Source organism: Mastigoproctus giganteus, chromosome 4 (genome assembly GCF_048544385.1).
Source record: "Mastigoproctus giganteus isolate SK-2022 chromosome 4, ASM4854438v1, whole genome shotgun sequence".
NCBI classification, from domain to species: Eukaryota; Metazoa; Arthropoda; class Arachnida; order Uropygi; family Thelyphonidae; genus Mastigoproctus; species Mastigoproctus giganteus.
Genome location: NC_143578.1, coordinates 108,945,892 through 108,967,526, shown reverse-complemented (window position 1 = coordinate 108,967,526; position 21,635 = coordinate 108,945,892). Strand labels below are relative to the sequence as shown.

The window sequence follows — 21,635 nt, the reverse complement described above, 5'->3', positions numbered from 1 at the left end:
CCAAGAAAGTGGGTAGCTTTACCAATCGCAGATAAAATTAGGATTTTGCAAGCTGTAGATAATGGTTGCATTCTAAGTCTGACATCAGTCTTAGAATGCAACCAAATGCAGCCAAACAGTTCAACATTCCTAAGAATATGCTGTTCACTATTCTGAAAGATTGGAAAAAGATTGAAAGTTTAGAGAAATCTGCTAAGCCGGATAGGATTCGAGCATAAAAGGCAAAGTATCCACTTCTTGAAAGGGTACTTTTAGAATGTCTAATAGTGATGCGTGCAGAAAACATTCCTGTATCTTTTAAATGCTAAGGCTGAATCATTTGTGCATCGAATAGATATTGAAGAATGTAAAAGTTCAGATAGATGGTTCCAGAAATTTAAGCATTGTCATGGCCTCTCTTTCAAAAAAGTGGAGAAAATGCAGCCATGGACGTTGACACTACAAACGAATGGAAAGAAAATCGTTTAAGAAAAACTTCCGAAGAATGCAATTAAACAAAATTCAATACAAAATAAACATCCTGCAGGCAATGTGCTTCAGCATGGAATGAAGTTATGAAAAAGTGATCACCAACTGCTTCAAACATGCTGGATTTACCGCCTTGACTGATGCAATGTGTGAAATTACACATGCTTCTTATATTAATTTTGAAGAACATTCCGATAATAGGGAAGAAATATTTGAAATATGTGCATCATCACCTAAACTTACAGGTAAACTTAAGCTTCAAAGATTACACAGAAGTGGATGCAGACATTGAATGTTTCTGGATATGCACGAATGAAGAGGAACTCATTGCAGATGTACTGGAATCTTGAACTTCTTGTTCAAGAAGTTTCAGTGAAAGCAGTGCCAGATTAAGGTACTGGCTAGCAGTACTTTGCCCTGGGCACCATTCTTTAAGGGGTGCCAAAAACAGAAGAATAATGAGGCAAAAAAAAAAAAAAAAATATATATATATATATATATATATATATACACAGTAGACTCTCCGTTAACCAGAATTCAAGCAGCTGGCAAAAAATCTTGTAAATAGTAGGTAGTTGAAAAATTAAAATGATACATATTAATTTCTAGATAAAATGATTCAAACTTGGTGCAGCGCTTTGCGCTGTGAGTATGCACATGTGTGTCCAACATCACATGTTTTTCTCTCACTCCCAACAATTCACTGTGTAAATATACCAGTTGATTTATTGTTATACAAATTCTGTGTTCTCTTTCAACCTCTAGTATGTCGAAACAGGTAGCAAGTAAACGTAAACGTGTAGTGCTTACCCTCAAGCAGAAGATGGAAATATGCAAGAGGCTTGAGAAAGGTGAAAGTCGTGCAGTGCTCATGGAAGAATTTAATGTTGGCTCGTGAACAATCTATGACATTAAGGCTCAGTCTCAGAAAATAAAGGAGTTTTATGCCAAGTCAGAGAGTGACGAGAGTGTAGAGAAGAGTCATACTCTTCATACGCCGAAAATGGAAGTGCTTGACCAGGCCCTGTATGAGTGGTTTCGAAAAGATCCGAGGGTGGTTGCATTTCTGGACCCGTGTTGCAAGAAAAAGCAAAAGAATTTCATGAGAAAATGAAAATTGAAGGTAAGTGTTCATTTTCAGTGGCTGGTTTACTCGATTCAAGGTTCGTCACGGCATCCGTAAGCTGGATTTGTCAGGAGAGCAGAAATCGGCTGATTTTCAGGCTGCAGCTTCATTTCGTGAGGTGTTTAGTGAAATAGTGGAAAAAAATTACTTGACCCCAGAACAGATTTATAATGCAGATGAGACAGGACTAATGTGGAAGTGTCTGCCTAATTCTACTTTGTCTAGTGGTAATGAGAAGGTAGCTCATGGGTTTAAGCAAAATAGAGCATGTAACTGTGCTTGTTTGTGCAAATACATCAAGAAACCATAAGCTAAAGCTGTGTGCTGTCGGCAAATTTGCTAAACCAGGGTGCTTTAAAGGCATAAGTAACCTTCCCGTACATTATCATGCACAGAGTAACAGTTGAATGGACGCAGGAATCTTTACCAAGTGGTTTCATTTTTCGTTTGTCCCTAGTGTTAAAGAAAATTTATGAAAGAAAGGATTACCAGAGAAGAGTAAAGTTTTGTTGCTCTTGGATAACTGTTGCGCACATCCTCCTGCTGAAGAGCTAGTTAATGGCAACATTTTTGTGTGTTATCTTCCAGCTAACATCACAAGTCTGATCCAAACAATGGATCAGGGGGTGATGCAAAACATAAAAATGTTTTACAGGCACGACTTCATGCGGAAAATGACTAATTTTGATGGGACAATTCTGGATTTTCAGAAGAAATATAACCTCAAAGATGCTATCTACACTATCAGTTGTGCTTGGGACTCTGTAAGAAATGAAACATTACAGAAATGTTGGAGAAAGTTGTGGCCAGCTGTGATATTTGAGAAGTCCTCCGTTGAATTTGAGGAATTTCCAGGCAATAGTGCAGCTGTCAATAGCACTGTTTATGATGAAATCTGCGAGTTAGTTGACCAAATGAATTTGCCTCAAGATGAAGTCAACGACTGGCTTGTTGTGGATGAAGATATACCAGTAACTCGTACACTGAATGCGGAAGACATTATAGAAGCTGTTGTGAATCATGGAAAAATGAAAGTTGCAGAGGAGGAAGAAAGCGATGACAATGTGTGTCATGTGGGAAAAGTATCCTGGCAGAGAGCTACTGCAGCATTTGAAACTTTAATAGCTTTTGCAGAACAGCAACCCTTCTTCATTTCTCAGCATCTTATGCAGCTCCACATCATGCATAGGCACCTCCGTAGCCAGGTGGAAGGAGCAGCAGTGCGTAGTACATGCTTCTTGATTAGACCGGGGTTTGAGCCCGTCACCACCAAATACAGAGGATGCAGAAAGGTCAAGGGAATGACCACCGCATATTCCCGGAGCATTATGGCCTTAGTTGCTAATGCTCCTAAAAACCAAATAACAATAACAAACATCATGCATAACTTGACTTTGTCTGAGAGACGTAAGACCTCAAAACAAGATGATGTTCGTTAATTTTTGAAGAATGCTGAATTCAAGTTTGGCAGCACAACATCATCTACTGATGCAAATCCAAAACCATCTATAGATCCTCCTGATCGTGTCCCAACTACATCAGCAGATCCTCCTGATCCTGTCCCAGCTACATCAGCAGATCCTGACTATCTTCATGCGATGTCTACCCGGTAAACTCTTTACCTACTGCAACAGTTTTGAGTGTGTTTTTTTGTAAATTACCGTATTCAAAAAGTGGTTTCTATAATAAAACTCAGTTTCTTTAGTAAAATTTGTCTGTGTTTGTCTTAATTTTCTAAGTATTGGGTTTAGTATAATAGTCAAGTATTTTTTTAATACTAACTCTCAAGCAACCAGAAACTACAGTTAACCGGCATCTACCAATCCCCATGGGTGCTGGTTAACTGGGAGTCTACTGTGTATGTGTATATATATATATATATTACGGATATTTATATATATATATATCCGTAATAAATGGGTGCCAAAAAATCTCTCTACCCTGGGTGTTTAAATACGTTGGTCCTGCCCTGTGACATCAAGGATTAGAACTTGTACGTCGATTTTTTTTTTTTTTTTTTTTTTTTTTTTTCGAGCACAGCTTAGCTGCGAAAGTGAAATAATCGCACACATTTATAATTCTCTTTTAAAACGTACTCTACCTTTGAAACAGCATGTTTTGACAGATTATTTTAAAGTATGAAACAATCCTCTTGTTAGGTGTTGATAGGTATGTATCCTGTGTAGTGAAATTTTCAATTTAATTGTAACCGTACTGCACCATTTACAATCAATGCAAAATTTAATTCATAATTTTCTTGTTTAATACTGTAGTACATATAAATAAGATTATGCTATATTGTATTAGTAGCATTACATTAAATTTTCAAGCTTTTACTTTGTTGCTGATTTTATGAACAATCGATATAGCAACCATTTTTCTCATTCCCCTACGTGGGGTCATTATATAGATCTTTGACTGTAGAATTTTAAAACTGTCTGGGACCCCTGTAATCATCCTTACAAAAGCAAAACCCTTCCCCTTACCCTTGACAGTAATTATGTCTTAAATTGTTCCAACAGCCTTCAGGTTCTTAATGAAGAATCGCTACTGGTAATTAGATCAAGTATTGCTTCCTATTGTTGCTTCTTTAGCATGCTGATGTGGAAACGGTCATCCAATTAATCCACCAAAGTCTTGCTAGTCTGAGTGACCAACCCACAAGTTCCAGTCAGTATCTAGAAAATTAAAATCCGCCATTATATAAGATTTACTGGCCAACTCTGTTTCTCTGTATAGTTGTTTGTTATACTCATCACAGGTGTTAGGCCTATAACACACCCATACTCTCCTTTTTGTTTTCCCAGTGCTTATGTTTGTTTGTTTGTTTGTTATTTGGTTTTTAGGAGCATTAGCAACTAAGGCCATATTGCTCCGGGATATGCGGTGGTCATTCCCTGCCAGTGCTTATGTAACACTACTATTGCACGGGCTACCCATGTTGACTGGATGCACTGATTTATATTTAATATGCTTTTTAACTAAGAGCTTACCCTACCCCATCTTTTCTGTCCTTTCTGTGCACATTGTACCCTCCATATTCAAATTCTTCATCCCTTATGTCAGTAACATCATTTGTCTGATATCCACACAATGTTTTCATTTGATTCCCTAATCAGTACTTCAAATTCATCAATTTTCAAATTTCATTACTATGCCTCAAGCATTAGTGTACATGCAAGTATACATGCACCTGTTCTTATTCTTAGTTACTCTAACACAGCCCACGTAATTGATTGTTTCTTGATGACCAACAACCGTTGTGGGTCATCTTGAAACAATTCCCCAACACCTTGCTTTCCACGCTGCTGCATGTTCCAGTATAAGCAGTGCAAGAAACTCTTTCACCTCTGCCTGTGGCTCTAGTTAATCTATTAGTCTGTGATCCCCAAGCTATCAGTTTTCCAACCCACCTTATACTGCCTCGATAGCATTAGCTAGACCTTTATTTTTTTAGAAGACCTTTATTTTTGCATTCCCTTCTATTTAAGTGTATCTCATCCCTGTAAAAACATCACTCTCCTGTTATCAAGTACTAACCGTGCTGAGAAAAATTGTACACCGTGAGCCCTGCACTGTTGCTCTAGAGCTGAGTTCATACTATATTTGTGCCAAATCACTGATACAAAAGCTCTACAAATTTTAGTGTCATATGTTATGTACTACATTATAAAGTTAAGTTATTAAAGCATTTGTAATGCTATAAATTATACTTTAGAGTCCTCTTCTAATACTGATTATTTTGCTACAAAAGTACGTAGAATCCTCCAAGTATTGCATATATCAGTACATATATGTATAACAGTGGCAGCAAAATTCGAACATTCTTACTAATACAACACAATTGTGGCAGAAGTCACCTGTGCCTTTTTAAAGTTTTTAAACAATTGTAAACACAAAGTAAACAACTGCACCAAATTAATAAATAAAGTTCCACTTGGCAGCTCCTGAAAAAGTTGCTTTTTCGCGATAAGTGTAGTAAAAGTAAAGTTGGTTTTGTGAATTTGCAGCTGGACAGTCACTGGATGCTGACTGCTTGTTGCATGTATTCAGATTGGTTTGAAGAGACGTAGGAGTAAAAGACAGAAGAGACGTAGGAGTAAAAAATGGCAGTTCAGAACAGTGCACATGGAACAGTCTGTAGAAAAGCAGACTGAATGTCAATGAGACAGAGATGAGTCATTAACCTAACTACCCTCTTTTGAACATAGTCAAGGAATGGTTTTAGGGTCACCAACCCAGATTTTGGGGGGGGGGGAATATTCCAGTGTAAGGTTGATTGAGATTTGTACAGAGAAAGAAGTTGTTTGGGGGAAAAGTCATGCCAAGAGCAAAAATAAAACCCATTTTTTGATGCAGAGAAAGCAATATTTTTTATGTGCTTAAGCTAATGAGAAGAGATTAAAAAGTATCATTGAAGATGAGCACAGGGGTGGATGTTTATTTTTTTGTGAAAAATAAGACAAGACTGAGTGTTAGGATTAAAGTTAATTAAATTTCCTTCATCCATTGGGATTACCTGGAGATTAGCATTTAAAGAATTGGTGAAAGATACTCAAGAAGTTGGGACTCTTTGTGCAAAGAAAAATTTCTCAAACTGGAATGTGGAATGAAATGTGCTGTCATCAGCAAAACTCTGAATAGGAATTCCACTTAGTGAAAAAAGGTCATTAATATACAATAGAAAAAGAGTGTGAGAAAGAACTGAACCTTAATTATCAGCATTAATTACCCAGAATTACAGAGAATGGTCAGGGAAAAAACTGGGAACCAATTGCAAAAAAATCTGTAGTCCAAAAAATGGGAGCTTGTTTAGAAGACCTTTAAGTCAAACTAATTAAAAACCTTAAAAATGTAAAGAGCAAATCCTTGAGTTTCATCAAATTTTTCTATTGAATTTTTCAAAAGATGAGTAACATGAGTCAATCTATTATTAGTAGATTTATGCTGATGGAATCCATATTGGTGATTACTGATCACATGAATGTAAGGTTTCAAGATAGTTTAAGAGTTGTCAGTCTCAATTAATTTGGAAAGTGTAGACCAGTAGTTAGCTACTCATATTCTCTCTCTCTCTGTATATATACACAGCCAGGTATGCTACAACGAGTGATGCTACAATGAATGAATGCTACAACAAACAGTTTTTATCGATAAAATCAGGATGCTATAATGAACGCGGAGGAATACTATTGGCTGATGTAGCATGTGCATGACATGTCGGGGCATTCCCACTTTGATTAGAGCGTCAGTTATCATCTTTGTTATCATTTGTAAGGTTCAGTTATCTGCTTATTTGCCCTTTAGCAGTGAAAATGTTTTTTTAATTATTCTGCTATATAATTTTAGTCATGAGCCGGCAAAATAGAGTGAGAAAACTAATTAACCTAGACATTAAGAAAGAAATAATTTCCAAGCGAGAAAGTGGAAAAAGTGCAGGAGATCTAAGTGCTGAATATGGTATAGCTAAATCAACAATCAGTACAATTTTAAAAAACAAGGAAGAAATAAAAAGTGCAGAGGTCACAAAGGGAATCTCTAGGTTAAGCAGTTCACGTTGTAATATCACGGAAAAGATGGAAACTCTTCCATTAGTGTGGATTAATGAAAAACAAATGGCAGGTGATAATATCAGTGAGGCGATTATTTGTGAAACAGTCAAACAATTGTTTGAGGAACTTGGTGCAAAGGCTCATAGTACAAGTACTGGTTCTGCGAAAGAGTTTTTTGGCTCCAAGGGGTGGTTTACCAAATTTAGGAAAAGGACTGGATTACACAGTGTTGTGAGGCTGCCAGTGCAGATTGGGGATATTGCTCAGGGATATTGCTGAGCAACGTTGCAAGAAATTTAAGAAAATAGTAGTAGTAGTAGTAGTAGTAGTAGTAGTAGTGCATGTGATGCAAGAAAGCAAGTCTATGAGCTTATGCAGCATCAGCCAAAATAAAAATAAAAATCACACCATTCCCTCCAAATGCCTGTCCAGTTCCTCCTTAAATTTATTTAACCTGTCAACTTCCACAATGAGGGATGGAAGTTTGTTCCAGCAGTTAACCACCCGCTGGCTAAAGGCAAATTTCTGCATATCTATTCTACATCTGTCTTTTCTTAATTTGAATTTATGCCCCCTTAGGTTTGTAATCTGAATAAGTGGAAGGATCCCATCAGAATTCAGCATGCTCAACCCATTCAAGGCCTTATACACCTCATTTGGTCCTTGAGGTTGTCACAGACATTCTCTCAGATATGCCAGACAAGCTGTTCTTGCTACCTGGGAGTCTAAAACGCTGATGGAACTGATATTCGGGTGACACTCAAGTCAAAGTGGACCCAATTTCGGCGAAGTCCGGACGGTCTACGACAGCCAAATCCTCTGCTTGCACCTTCACGATGGTGGGACTGTTAGTAATCCTGGGTATAACCTTCATGCATAAGTACATGGTGGGTGACCACCCAGGTGTGAACCAACGTAAGCAGGGGTCGAGGTGTGGCGCCCACACCACATGGAGGAACGCCGCCCCTCTATGTTACCAGGCAGTACAAGGTGGTAGATGACTCTCATCAACCGGTGAAATACCACCACTTTGCTTATTGGAGGCTTGAAGTGGTGGAACCCATGTTTAGTCTCTAGAGCTAAGTTCCGGCCAACCTCAGTATGATTGATGATTTTTGAGGTAATGATGAATGTCGTGGCGAGATCCAATATTCCTTACATTTCGAGGGTACAGCTCTAAAACGGTGTTCGCAGGCTGGCCGCTAGTTAGTACACTGGACTGAACCTATTGGTAACTCTCTAGGAAGCTTCCGGATCAGCTAGTGTATAATCTTGCTACCTCTACTCTGCCAGATAGTGACTGGAGGGAGTCCGAGTAGTGTGTATGCGGGGAGCATTGTCGAGGCCACGTTATGTCAAGGATCTGGGTATATTCTTACCACGTGTAGCCATATCCAAAAATTTCATTACTTCATACAGCATGTCCCACCCACTTTTTCTTACTATTGAATACACCATGAATTGTCAAAATAATAGAGCAAGCTTATCTGCAAAAAGATCTAAACCTCCCAAGGACTTCCTAATTCATTTCACAAATATACGTGGTCTCAATTCTAATCTCAACGATGTCCATTTCCACTTGCAGTCTTCCAAACCCCATGTACTTTTTCTGACTGAATCTCAGTTATCAGTTGATTCAACTACTGCTCATCTCAGATGTCCAAATTATTTGCTGTATGATTCCTTTCGCCTCAAAGGTGGTACTTGTGCATATGTCCGTTCTGATATTCCCTGTCAAAGACTTGGCAATTTGGCATCTCCTCTCTTTGATCTTCTCTGGCTTAAAATCTCTCTACCTCATTGTGTAAGATTCATCTGTTGTCTCTACCGTTCTCCCAACTCCACTAATCACTTGGAGCTCTTTGACTTCCTCTCTTTGCAACTTGACTTTCTCCAGTCCAACTTTCCTAACAGTGACGTAATTTTTCTTGGTGATTTTAACGTTCACAACTCCAGCTGGCTTCCGTTTTCTAGTCACACCGACTCAGCAGGTCGAGATGCTGAGGCTTTTGCAATTACTAATGACCTAGCACAGATTGTTCATTTACCTACAAGAATACCGGACAATCCTAATCATACAGCCAATACGCTTGATCTTTTTCTCACAAACAACCCTTCTAAGTACAAGGTTGAAGTGAGAGGTCCTTTAGGCACTTCAGATCACAACTTGGTGATTGTCTCTTCTCCAATGGAACCTTTATCTCATGGCTATTCCCAACCTCGTATTGTTTGGCATTACAAGAATGCAAAATGGGATGACCTGCGAGACTTCTTTTCTTCTTTTCCTTGGTCTGATTACTGTTTCAAAACTTCTGATGTCAACGTTTGCTCAGATCGTGTCAGTGAAATTATTCTTGCAGGAATGGAATCCTTTATCCCACACTCCACTTTAAAATCTCGTCCTTTATCTAAACCTTGGTTTTCCAATAAATGTGCTAAGGCTGTCCAAGAGAAGAACGTTGCATATTGTAATTGGCTTGTTTCTAATTCTTCAGTTTCATTTTCTGCCTACACCAAAGCTCGCAACAATTGTAAAGCAGTTATTAATCAGTCCAAACTAGAGTTTGAACAGGCTAAGAGTAGAAAACTTGCTTCTTGCCCTAATGGTAGCCGAGCATTCTGGTCTCTTGCCAAAGCTATTGGCCGCAACTTTTGCCCATCTCTGCTCCCACCTCTGTCCAAACCAGATGGTTCTGTTGTCACTTCAGCCAAGGATAAAGCTGACGTGCTAGCATCCCATTTTTCTTTGAGCTCATGTATTAATGATCTTGGTAAAACACCTCCCACCATTCCTAACACGCTCCATTCAATGCCTCCTGTGGTCTTCCGTCAAAAGGATATCAGAAGGATTTTGATGAATCTTGATGCTAAGAAAGCTCCAGGTCCTGATGGTATTTCTCCACTTGTTCTCAAAACCTGTGCTCCTGAACTTACTCCTATTCTTTGCCGCCTTTTTTCACTTTCTTATTCCAAAGGTGTTTTTCCTTCTGCTTGGAAATTTGCTCATATCCAGCCAGTTCCTAAAAATGTTGACAAATCCCTCCCATCCAATTATCGTCCCATTGCAATTACTTCTACTCTTTCTAAAGTAATGGAGAAATCAATTAACCGCCAACTCTTAAACTACCTAGAAACCTTCCATCTGATCAACGATCGCCAGTATGGATTCCGTCAGTGTCGATCCACTGGTGATATTCTGGCTTATGTTACCCATTTATGGACTAATTCAATGGAAAGGTTCGGTGAAACACAAGTAGTTGCTCTTGACATCTCAAAGGCTTTTGATCGTGTTTGGCATAAAGGTCTTCTAAACAAGCTTCCATCTTATGGTTTGCCAACTGTTTTTAGTAATTGGTTATCCAGTTTTCTCTCCGATCGCTCACTGAGGGTGATGGTAGATGGCTCTCTGTCTTCTAACTTCTCCACTAATGCCAGTGTCCCCCAAGGTTCAGTTCTTTCCCCCACTCTTTTCCTCTTGTATATCAATGACCTTCTTCCATTGACTGGAAATCCTATCCATAGTTTTGCCGATGATAGCACATTGCATTCAACTTTCCATTTTGAGAAACCTTGTCCTGCTCAATCAGCTTCAAGTTCTCGAAAATCTGCTGCCAATTCCTTAAATGCCGATCTTCAGGTAATTCTCCAGTGGGGCAAAGACAACTTAGTTGATTTCAACCCTTCTAAAACTCAATCTTGTCTTATATCTCGCAAAAAGGATTCTTCTGCTCCTATGCTTATCTTTAGTGACACTCCGATTTCTAGGCAAAATGATATATCTCTTTTGGGGATTACCCTGACTTCTAATCTCTCTTGGCACAAGCACATTACAAATATTGCTTCCTCTGCATCTAAAAAACTTGGTTTTCTCTTTCGCTCTCGGCGTTACTTTTCTCCCAATCAGCTGCTCACTCTGTATAAATCGCAAATCCGCCCTGCCATGGAATATTGTTCCCACATCTGGGGTGGTGCCCCCAAAACCTCTCTCAGGCTTCTTGATTCCATTCAGAAGAGGGCAGTTAGGTTAATTAATGATTCATCTCTAACAGAGTCTCTCCACTCGCTGTCTCATAGACGCACTGTTTCTGCTGCATGCCTCTTCTACAGATACTTCCATGGGCACTGTTCTTCTGAATTGGCTTCTATAATTCCTGCTCTCTCTTTCAAAACAGTCCGAACACGTGCCGCCACCAGCCAACATCCATTTACTGTCCAACTTCAAACCCACAGAACCAACTTTTCATCTTCCTCATTTATTCATTCAACTGCCGTTTTCTGGAACAACCTTCCTTCATACGTATTTCCTGAAAATTACAATCTACAGAAGTTCAAGTCCAATGTCAACAAATATCTTCTTTCGTCTTCTCAATCTCCAACCCAAGCACGGTACTAAGTACTATAGGTTATAATACCTCTCGTGTTTGGGGTTCTCATAAAAAAAAAAAAAAAAAAAAATACACCTCAATCAGATCACCGCACAGGTGCCTAGTCTCCAGCCACTGCAATTTGCAGAACTTAAGCCTCTCTTGGTAAGAGGATCCCTTCATTCCCCTCAGCAATCTTGTTGCCCTTCTCTGTACACTCTACATCCTTCCTAAAATGAGGCCTCCAGACCTGTACGCAGTACTCAAAGCGTGGCCTGACCATTGCTTTATACAGAGGGACAATCGCCTCCTTTTCCCTGGCAAAATTTCTATATATCATCGACAAAACCCCATGATCTGCCCTGGCAGCCTGTCTGCATTGCTCGAAAAACTTCATATCTGACTGCACAATTACTCCCAGGTCTTTTTCATTTTCTACCACCTTAAGTGTAGTACCACACAGTTAGTACGTTTCTCTGGGGTTACTTTTACCCATATGCAGTACTTTGCATTTGTCAAGGTTAAACTTCAGTTGTTGCCACTTCTTAGCCCATCTGCCCAAATCAACTAGATCCTGTTGCAGTAGCACACTGCCATTACTGTCATTAACAACCCTGCCAACTTTTGTATCATCTGCAAACTTCGACACTAAGCCTGATATACCTTCATCAATATCATTTATAAATATACAAAACAACAGAGGACCCAACACCGAACCCTGTGGGACTCCACTAATAACATTAGTCCACGAAGAGCAGCACCCATTAATTACCACCCTCTGTCTTCTCCCACTCAACCATCCTTTTATCCATTGTAGCAACTTACCCTTAATACCATTCTGCTCCAATTTGCACAATAGTCTTCCATGCGCAACAGTGTCAAAAGCTTTCCTGAAATCCAAATATATGATATAAAAATTATTTTTTGTATCCTGTTCCTTTGTAACCACATCATAATATCCTATCAAATTTGTCAGACAAGACTTTCCCTTAACAAACCCATGCTGTGTCTGAATTATTGCTGCAGTCTTGTCTAGATGATCCTGCAATGCATCTTTAACCAGTGACTCCATTATTTTACCCGGAACATAAGTTAAACTAACTGGTCTGTAATTACTTGTGTCACCCTTCGATCCCACCTTTGTGAATTGGGGATACATTTGTACATCTCCAGTCCATGGGGACCTCCCCTGAGTCCAAGGATGCTCTCATAATTATGGCTAAGGGTTTGCTTAGTTGCTTTGCCACCTCCTTTAATATAACTGGATAGATCCCATCCACCCCAGATGCCTTTCTTATGTTTAAATTCAGCAATTTCTCCTCCACTTTGCTCTCAGTTATTAGAAAATCATTAAGCACCCTGCTACAATTTGATAACCTTCTGCCATTTTCAAACCTTAATAACTCCTCATGTGTGAATGTAGATGCAAAATACTCATTCAGTTTGCTATCTGAGCAGGTTCATCAACAGTCGAACCATCAATGTCAAGTGGACCAATCAGATTCATCCCCTTCCTTTTAGAGTTTATATAAGTAAAGAAATCCTTGCTGTTTTTCTTAGCATCTTTTGCCAAAGATATCTCATAATCTGCCTTCGCTTGCCTAACCTCCTTTGTGACCTGATTACAGACTAGCTTATATCTGCCATAGGCTTCTGAGTTGCTTGATAAATTATATGCATCCCATGCATTTTTCTTCTCTGTCACGAGTCTCATTAGTTCATTTGATAACTATTTAGACCTTGAACATTATTTCTTAATAGGTATGAAACTTTTAGTAGCATCCACAATTAATTCCTTGAATGCTTCCCACTTAGAATTTACTGTTGGTAACATCGTCAGTTGATCCCACTGTACAGAATTTAAAAACTGTCTGAGACCACTGTACTCACCTTTATGGAAGCAAAAACCCTTTCCTTTACCGCTAATGGTAATTATATCTTTAAGTAAATCCCACATCAATACACTGTGATCACTGCCACCTATTGGTTCCTTTAATTGCAAATTCTTAATACAAGAATGATCACTGCTGATAACCAGATCAAGAGTATTACCCTCTCTGGTTGCCTCTCGAACATGCTGCTGCAAAAAACAGTCATCCAATAAATCCACAAAAGTCTTACTAGTGTGTGAGTGACTAACCCACAAGTTCCAGTCAATATCTGGGAAGTTAAAATCCCCCATTATAAGACATTCTGATTTACTAGCCCACTCTATTTCTCTGTACAATTGTTCATTGTACTCATTCGAGTCATTAGGCCTATAACACGCTCCTACTCTCAATTTTGATCTCCCAATACTTATGTCACACCAAACTGACTCAACAGTGCACTGTTCATCTATATCAACTGGATGCACAACAAAAAACGATCATCCAATAAATCCACAAAAGTCTTACTAGTGTGTGAGTGACCAACCCACAAGTTCCAGTCAATATCTGGAAAGTTAAAATCCCCCATTAGAAGACATACTGATTTACTAGCCCACTCTATTTCTCTGTACAATTTTTCATTGTACTCATTCGAGTCATTAGGCCTATAACACACTCAAGACCTATAACAAATCTCAAATCCATCCTACCATTGAATATTATTTTTAAGTGTTTGGCATAAATACCTTCTAAATAAGCTTCCATCTTTTGGTTCGACAAACTGCTTTTTTTGTAATTGGGTATCAAGTTTTCTCTGTGACTGTTCACTGCATGTGATGGTAGACAGCCGTCTGTCTTCTAGCTTCTCTGCTGATGCTGGTGTTCCCCAAGGTTCATTTTTTTTCTTCCACTCTTTTCCTCTTATATATGAATGACCCTCCATTCATCGAAAATCCTATCCATAGTTTTGCTGATGTTAGCACATTGCATTCCACCTTCCAGTTTGAGAAACTTTGCCTTGCAAAGTTTCTAAAACAGCTTGAACTCCTCAATTATCCACTACCAATTCATTAAATGCTGATCTCCAAGTAATTCTCGGAGATCAGCATTTGGGGCAAAGATAACTTAATTGATTTTAATCCTTCTGAAACTCAGTCCTGTGTCTTATATCTCATAAAAAGGGTTCTTCTGCCCCTGTGCTTATTTTCGATGACACTCAGATTTTTAGACAAGATCATGTCTCTATTAGGGATTATCCTGACTTCTAATCTCTCTTGGCATAAAAAAAAAAAATCTCTCTTGGCATAAGCATATCACAAATATATTCTTCTTCTTCTGCATCTAAAAATCTGGGTTTTCTCTTTTGCTCTTGATGTTACTTTTCTTCCAAGCAGCTACTCACTCCAGGTAATTCTTTAATATCACTTAATATCACTGTACAAATCTCAAATCCATCCTACCATTGAATATTATTCTCACAGCTGGGGCGGTTAGGTTAATTAATAGCCCATCTCTTTACTCTCTGTCTTATAGATGTTCTGTTTTTGCTGCATGCCTTTTCTATAGATACTTTCATGGGCACAGTTCCTCTGAATTGATTTCTGTAGCGCTCTCCCCCCCCCTTCAACCCATGCACAGTACTGAGTACTATAGGTTCTAATACTTCTCGTTCTTGGGGTTTTCGTATATTTAAAAAAAAAATTGGAGTCAAAAATAAAAACAAATGAGGTAATGAAAATCTTTCAAGCAGTATTAAAAAAGGTGGTAATGTTTTGTGGAAATAGAAAATGACATAATGGAATTTTATTAATGATCCAGAAACCACATCTGGAAAACTCAGTTCCCATTACTAAAAAATGAAAACAATGTTTATTTGTTTCTTTAATATCGATGTCCATTCACAGTTCATCCCTGAAGATGAAACATTTCATCAGATTTATTATTTAAAAATTCCAAAGTGATTAAGGGATTCTGCTTAATGTAGAAGGAAAGATCTTTAACTAAATGGATTCTTAACTACAGCAGCTGCCTTATCACGGCCATAAGATTCTCTCTCTCTTGATCACCTTCATTATTCATCAGATATATCTAACCATTACTGCTTTTTCTTTGCTGAGTTGAAAAACTCATTAAAAAAGAAAGATTTTTTACAGCTCTTAACATTAAAGAGAATGTAACAAGCCTTGTGTAGGGTATTTTAAAAGATCAATTTCTAAATGTTTCCCGTAGTGGCAGCATCATTGGTTAAAGTTGAAAGTATCACAAAGCAAAGCTACTACCTTTAAAGAGATAAAGATCATTTATGCAAGTATAACAGTAAAGCTAGATTAATTATAAAATGAGTATCATTATTTTATGCTTAATTTTATATAACCTTATTCTATATTCTATTCTGAGACTGATGATTTTGACCATTCAGTAATTCTTTATTTGTAATTTAAAATGTTATTTAGAATTTCTCCCAACCACATGACATTGCTGTGACACAAGATGGGGATAATGTGTTTGTGTCTGAAATAGGACCCAACAAAGTCTGGAAGTTTATGCGAGGTTAGCTGATTTTATTTTATTGTACAAATTTTGTGAAAATATATATAATTCATTTTTGTACAAAAAATAAGGTATAACTTTATTTTCTTTCCCAGTTTATGGGTGTACACTGGTGAACATCAGCTGGAGTATAAATGACAAAAGTGCAAAGTTTGAAAAATAATTGATACAAGTCAATTAATTTAATATAGAAGTACACTCTTACTGTACAGCAAAATACATGTTGCCCTGGATAAATCATGGACTGAACTATTATTAGACACTGGAAAATTAATATCCAGCAGTGATATTATTGGAGGGGGGAGCTTATGATTACCACCAACAGCCATGTAACACTTGCAACAGGCTCTCATGCTATTAATGAGACACTTCAAGGCAAAGAACATTTCCTAATAACAAATTTGTTTCTCCATTGTGCAGTATATCCTTATAAATTTACAATGTATAGTATAGTATACAATGAAACGAAAAGCTACTGTGGCTCAATATATCCTGTTTTTTGTCAGTTTTACTTAAAAATACGTAAGATTTATCCTGTGTTTTGTCACTCTTACTTAAAAATACGTAAGAATTTACCTCAATTCTTCTTCATAGGATACTTCTACACACCGACCAGGCTAGCAAGGTGGGTAAAGTGCCTGCCTGCCAACCCAAAGGTCGCAGGTTCAATTCCTGCCTCGGGCTTGGATCAGAGTAAAATGCAAAAACTTTGGGAGGTGCATTATGGCCACAGAAGCTGATGTGCCAACAACTAACAAAAAAAAAAAAAACTTCTACACCATACTCTCCAAATAAGACCGACTTTAAAAATGTATAATAACTGCTTTAAAATAATTTAATGTGTTCATCACTCTTAGCACATGAACGATCCAACAAGCCAGGATCACAATCAAAGGCCCCCAACCCGACCCCAGACCCATCAAACCCTCCACAAAACCTCGAGTGACTGAAGACATTATGTCAAATATATCATGGTTTAAAAATAAAAATAAACCGTTAAATATAAGACACACAACAATGAAAAATAATTCAGGACAATTTCCTCCCTTAAGTGGACCAAGCTTTTCGACTTCTGTCTTGTTCGCAGGTAAAACTAATGTGAAAACTAAAACTAACACACATATCTTGCATTAGTTTTCCAACCTGTGAACAAGACAGAAGTCGAAAAGCTTGGTCCACTTAAGGGAGGAAATTGTCGTAAATTAATTTTATTTGTCACGTCTTATATTTAACATTTATTTCACTATATAATTTTATCGCTTTTTATTTTTAAATCATAATATATTTGACAATGTCTTCAGTCACTCGAGGTTTCGTTGAGGGTTTGATGGGTTTGGGGGCAGGGTGGGGCTTTCGATTGTGATCCTGGCGTGTTGCATCGTCCATGTGCTAAGAGTGATGAACACATTGAATTATTTTAAAAAAGTTATTATACATTTTTAAGGTCAGTCTTAGTCGGAGAGTATGGTGCAGAAGTCATTCCTATGAAGAAGTATTGAGGTAAACTCATGTATTTTTATGTTTTATAGTGTAGTATACAGTACAGTACAGAGAAAAATTTACAGTATGTCCTTGTATTATATCCATATAAATCTTATTATTATTCAAAATGTATATCAAAGTTGCTACAGTTCCACAACTAACAATATAGAATTTTAAATGTATTTTTGAATGAATTATTAGAAATATAGCTACACTGAAATCTGAAGTGTGTAACTTCTGAATAGCTTGTCTAATTTGAAGACTGCCAAAACCAATTACCAGAAAACATCGTTATAAAGCAACTAAATTGAGCTATAATGAAAATTGACAGTGTACTGCATACAGTATCATCATACATTACATGACATGACACCTTTCAGTTTTACATTTCTATCCATCCCCAAACACAAGCAGTACCAAGAATTTCTAAAGGAGGAATGGGGCTAATGCAGTGTTTGGGGGGAGGTCATTAAGCTTTAATCATCATGTAGCAGTGAAAAATTGACATATTTTGATTATAAGGGAGTGATGTCTCTACCTTGGACCACCTCTTTCCCAAGGAATTCTGCAGAATCATGAAGAATTCAAAACTTCCATTATGGGTGCACATACATTTTGTTTATACAACTGAAAAAAATAATAAACATGAGGGGTACTCATAAATTCTTGCCCCAACCCACTTTCAGTGTGTGTGTGTGTGTGTGTGTGTGTGTGTGTGTGTGTGTGTGTGTGTGTGTGTGTGTGTGTGTGTGTGTGTTTTGACAAATGGGTGTTAAATTATGAAAGAGCATATCCTTTTATTTTAAACAGCCCATTTGCCTCAAAAAAAAAAAAACCGTAATATCTATTTTTTACAGGTTGAAGAAAAACAATGTCTGTCCAAAACATCACTTTCAACTAAACTCAAGGTAGACCAGTTATGAAATACCTCTCTCTACTGGATAAACACCAAAGGAAATTCATGCTGACAACCAAAATATGTTGGCGACATTGGGAGAACAGTGATGTTATTATTATTATTATCATTAGCCATATGGCACAAGGAAGCCTGAGGCTTATGCTGCACCAGCCGAAAAAAAAATTCTGAATTACCCTGAGAGAGAGAGAGAGAGAGAGAGAGAGAGAGAGAGAGAAGTAGAAGGGAATCACCAAAAAAAGAGAAGAATGATGATATCCAGCTGAGGACCTTGGGTGTGCCAAGCCCATACTCACCAGTTGTGAGCCCATGTTGAATATGTTATTCATGACATTTTGGACATGAGGAAGCTTTCTGCCAATGGGTCCACAAATGTCTGAATACCGATCAAAAGCAACATCATGTACTATCTTTAACTGCCATTCTTTACACTTTGAGCAAGGTGCCAATGATTTTTTGTCACAAATTGTGACCATGGATTAGCATTAGCATTAGTAGAGGCATATGATGCAAAGCAAGCTTATGCAGCATCAGCCAAAAAAAACACTTCCATTTCACCCCTCCTTTGGTTCAAAACACCTGTCGAGCTGAGCCTAAAATTTATTTAGGCTATCAACTTCCACAACAAGGGATGGAAGTCTGTTCCACCAACCAACTACCCGCTGGATTAAGGCAAATTTCCGCACATCTATCCTATATCTGTCTTTCCTCAATCTGAATTTATGCCCTCTTAGGTGATTATTCTGAGCAAGAGGAAGAATCCATTAGCATCCAGCATGCTCAAACCATTCAAGGCTTTATACACCTCTGTCAGATCACCTCGCCGGTGCCTAGTCTCCAGACACTGTAATTTGCAAAACTTAAGCCTTTCTTTGTTAGAGCAACCCTTTGTTCCATTCACTAATCTTGCTGCCCTTCTCTGTACTCGTTCCAGCAGCTCTACATCCTTCTTGAAATGAGGCCTCCAGACCTGTATACAGTACTGAAGGTGTGGCCTGACCATTGCCTCATACAAGGGAATAACCATCTCCTTATCCCTTCTAGAAGAATTCCTGACAAGACACCATGAGCTACTCTTGCAGCCCATCTGCACTGCTCAGAGAACTTCATATCTGCCTGCACAATTACCCCCAGATCCTTTTCATTCTCTACCACTGTCATTGTAGTACCACAGAGTTGATACATTCCTCTGGGGTTGCTTCCCATATGTAGTACTTTACATATGTTAATGTTAAACTTCATTTGCCACCTCTCAGCCCATCTGCTCAACCTTTCCAGATCCTGTTGCAGCAGCATAATGTCAGTAGTGTCCTTAACAACCCTGCCAACCTTTGTATCGCCTGACTTGGACATTAAGTTGATATACCATCATCAATATCATTTATAAATACAGAAAACAATAATGGATCCAACAATGAACCTGAGGGACTTCATTTGCCACCTCTCAGCCCATCTGCTCAACCTTTCCAGATCCTGTTGCAGCAGCATAATGTCAGTAGTGTCCTTAACAACCCTGCCAACCTTTGTATCGCCTGACTTGGACATTAAGTTGATATACCATCATCAATATCATTTATAAATACAGAAAACAATAATGGATCCAACAATGAACCTGAGGGACTCCACTAATAACATTAGTCCATGATGAGCAGTGTCCATTAATTACCACTCTCTGTCTTCTCCCCCTCAACCATCCCTTTATCCAGAGCAGCAATTTGCCTCCAATGCCACTCTGCTCCAATTTGTGCAGCAGTCTTCCATGTGCAGCAGTATCAAAAGCCTTTCTAAGATCCAAATATATAATATCAAAATTATTCCCTGCATCCAATTCTTTTGTGACTACATCATAGTATCCAATCAAATTGCTCAGGCAAAACTTTCCTGGCGCCTCCGTAGCCAGGTGGGAAGGAGCAGCAGTGCGTAGCACACGCTTCTTGATTAGACCAGGGTTCGAGCCCGTCACCACCAGATACGGAGGATGCGGAAAGGTCAGGGAATGACCACCACATACATAGGATATTTGCTCCAGTCTATGGGTACCTCCTGTGAGTCCAAGGAAGCTCTCATAATTATGGCTAAGGGTTTGCTTACTTCCTTTGCTGCCTCCTTTAATATAACTAGATAGATCCCATCCACCCCAGGTGCATTTCTTGTGTTTATCTTCAACAATTTCCGCTCCACTTTACTCTCAGTTATTACAAGATTATCTAGCTTAATGCCAGAGTTGAATACACCTCGTTCGAGCCCGTCACCACCAGATACGGAGGATGCGGAAAGGTCAGGGAATGACCACTACATACATAGGATATTTGCTCCAGTCTATGGGTACCTCCTGTGAGTCCAAGGAAGCTCTCATAATTATGGCTAAGGGTTTGCTTACTTCCTTTGCTGCCTCCTTTAATATAACTGGATAGATCCCATCCACCCCAGGTGCCTTTCTTGTATTTATCTTCAACAATTTCTCCTCCACTTTACTCTCAGTTATTACAAGATTCTCTAGCTTAATGCCAGAGTTGAATACACCTCTGGCATTCCCTCACTGAATAACTCCTCATGTGTGAATGTCAATGCAAAATATTCATTTAGTTTGTTAGCTACCTGAGCAGATCATCAACTGTTGAACCATCGATATCAAGTGGACCAATTTGATTCATCCCCTTCCTTCTAGAGTTTACATAAGTAAAGAACTCTTTGCTGTTTTTTTTGCATCCCTTGCCAAAGATTTCTTGTAATCTGCCTTCGCCTGCCTAACCTCCTTTGTAACTTGGTTACAAATCAACTTATATCTATCATAGGCTTCTGTTTCACGTGCTAATTTATATGTATCCCATTTTTTTTTTCTCTGCCATATGTCTCATTAGTTCATCTGACATCCACTTAGGCCTAAACCTTGAACAATATTTCTTAGTTGGTATGTAAAGCCTAGTAGCTTCCAAGATAAGTTCTTTGAATGCTTCCAATTTTGATGCTGTTGGTAACATCATCAGTTGGTCCCACTGTATATAATTTAAATACTGTCTCAGACCATCGTAGTCACCTTTACGAAAGCAATAACTCTTCCCTTTACCCCTGATGGTAGTTACCTCTTTGAGTAAATCCCACTTCAGCACACTGTGATCACTGCCACCTAGTGGTTCCTCTATCTGTAGATTCTTAATGCATGAAGATTCACTACTGATAATCAAATCAAGAGTATTACTCCCTCTAATTGTCTCCCGAACATGCTGATGTAGAAAACAATCATCCAGTAAATCCACAAAAGCCTTGCTAGTGTGTGTGAGTGACCAGCCCACAAATTCCAGTCAGTAT

At 38.4% G+C, this 21,635-nt stretch overlaps 1 protein-coding gene across 3 annotated transcripts in view; it reads left to right on the top strand.

The window, feature by feature from the left end:
• Positions 1–21,635, top strand: part of LOC150086985 (peptidyl-glycine alpha-amidating monooxygenase B-like) — a 627,331-nt gene that overhangs the window by 564,909 nt on the left and 40,787 nt on the right. For all 3 annotated transcript variants that reach the window (XM_090372880.1, XM_090372878.1, XM_090372879.1), the window contains one exon: positions 15,832–15,928. In XM_090372880.1, the coding sequence (XP_090229006.1) occupies positions 15,832–15,928 (97 nt within the window). The remainder of the gene's footprint in view (positions 1–15,831; positions 15,929–21,635) is intronic.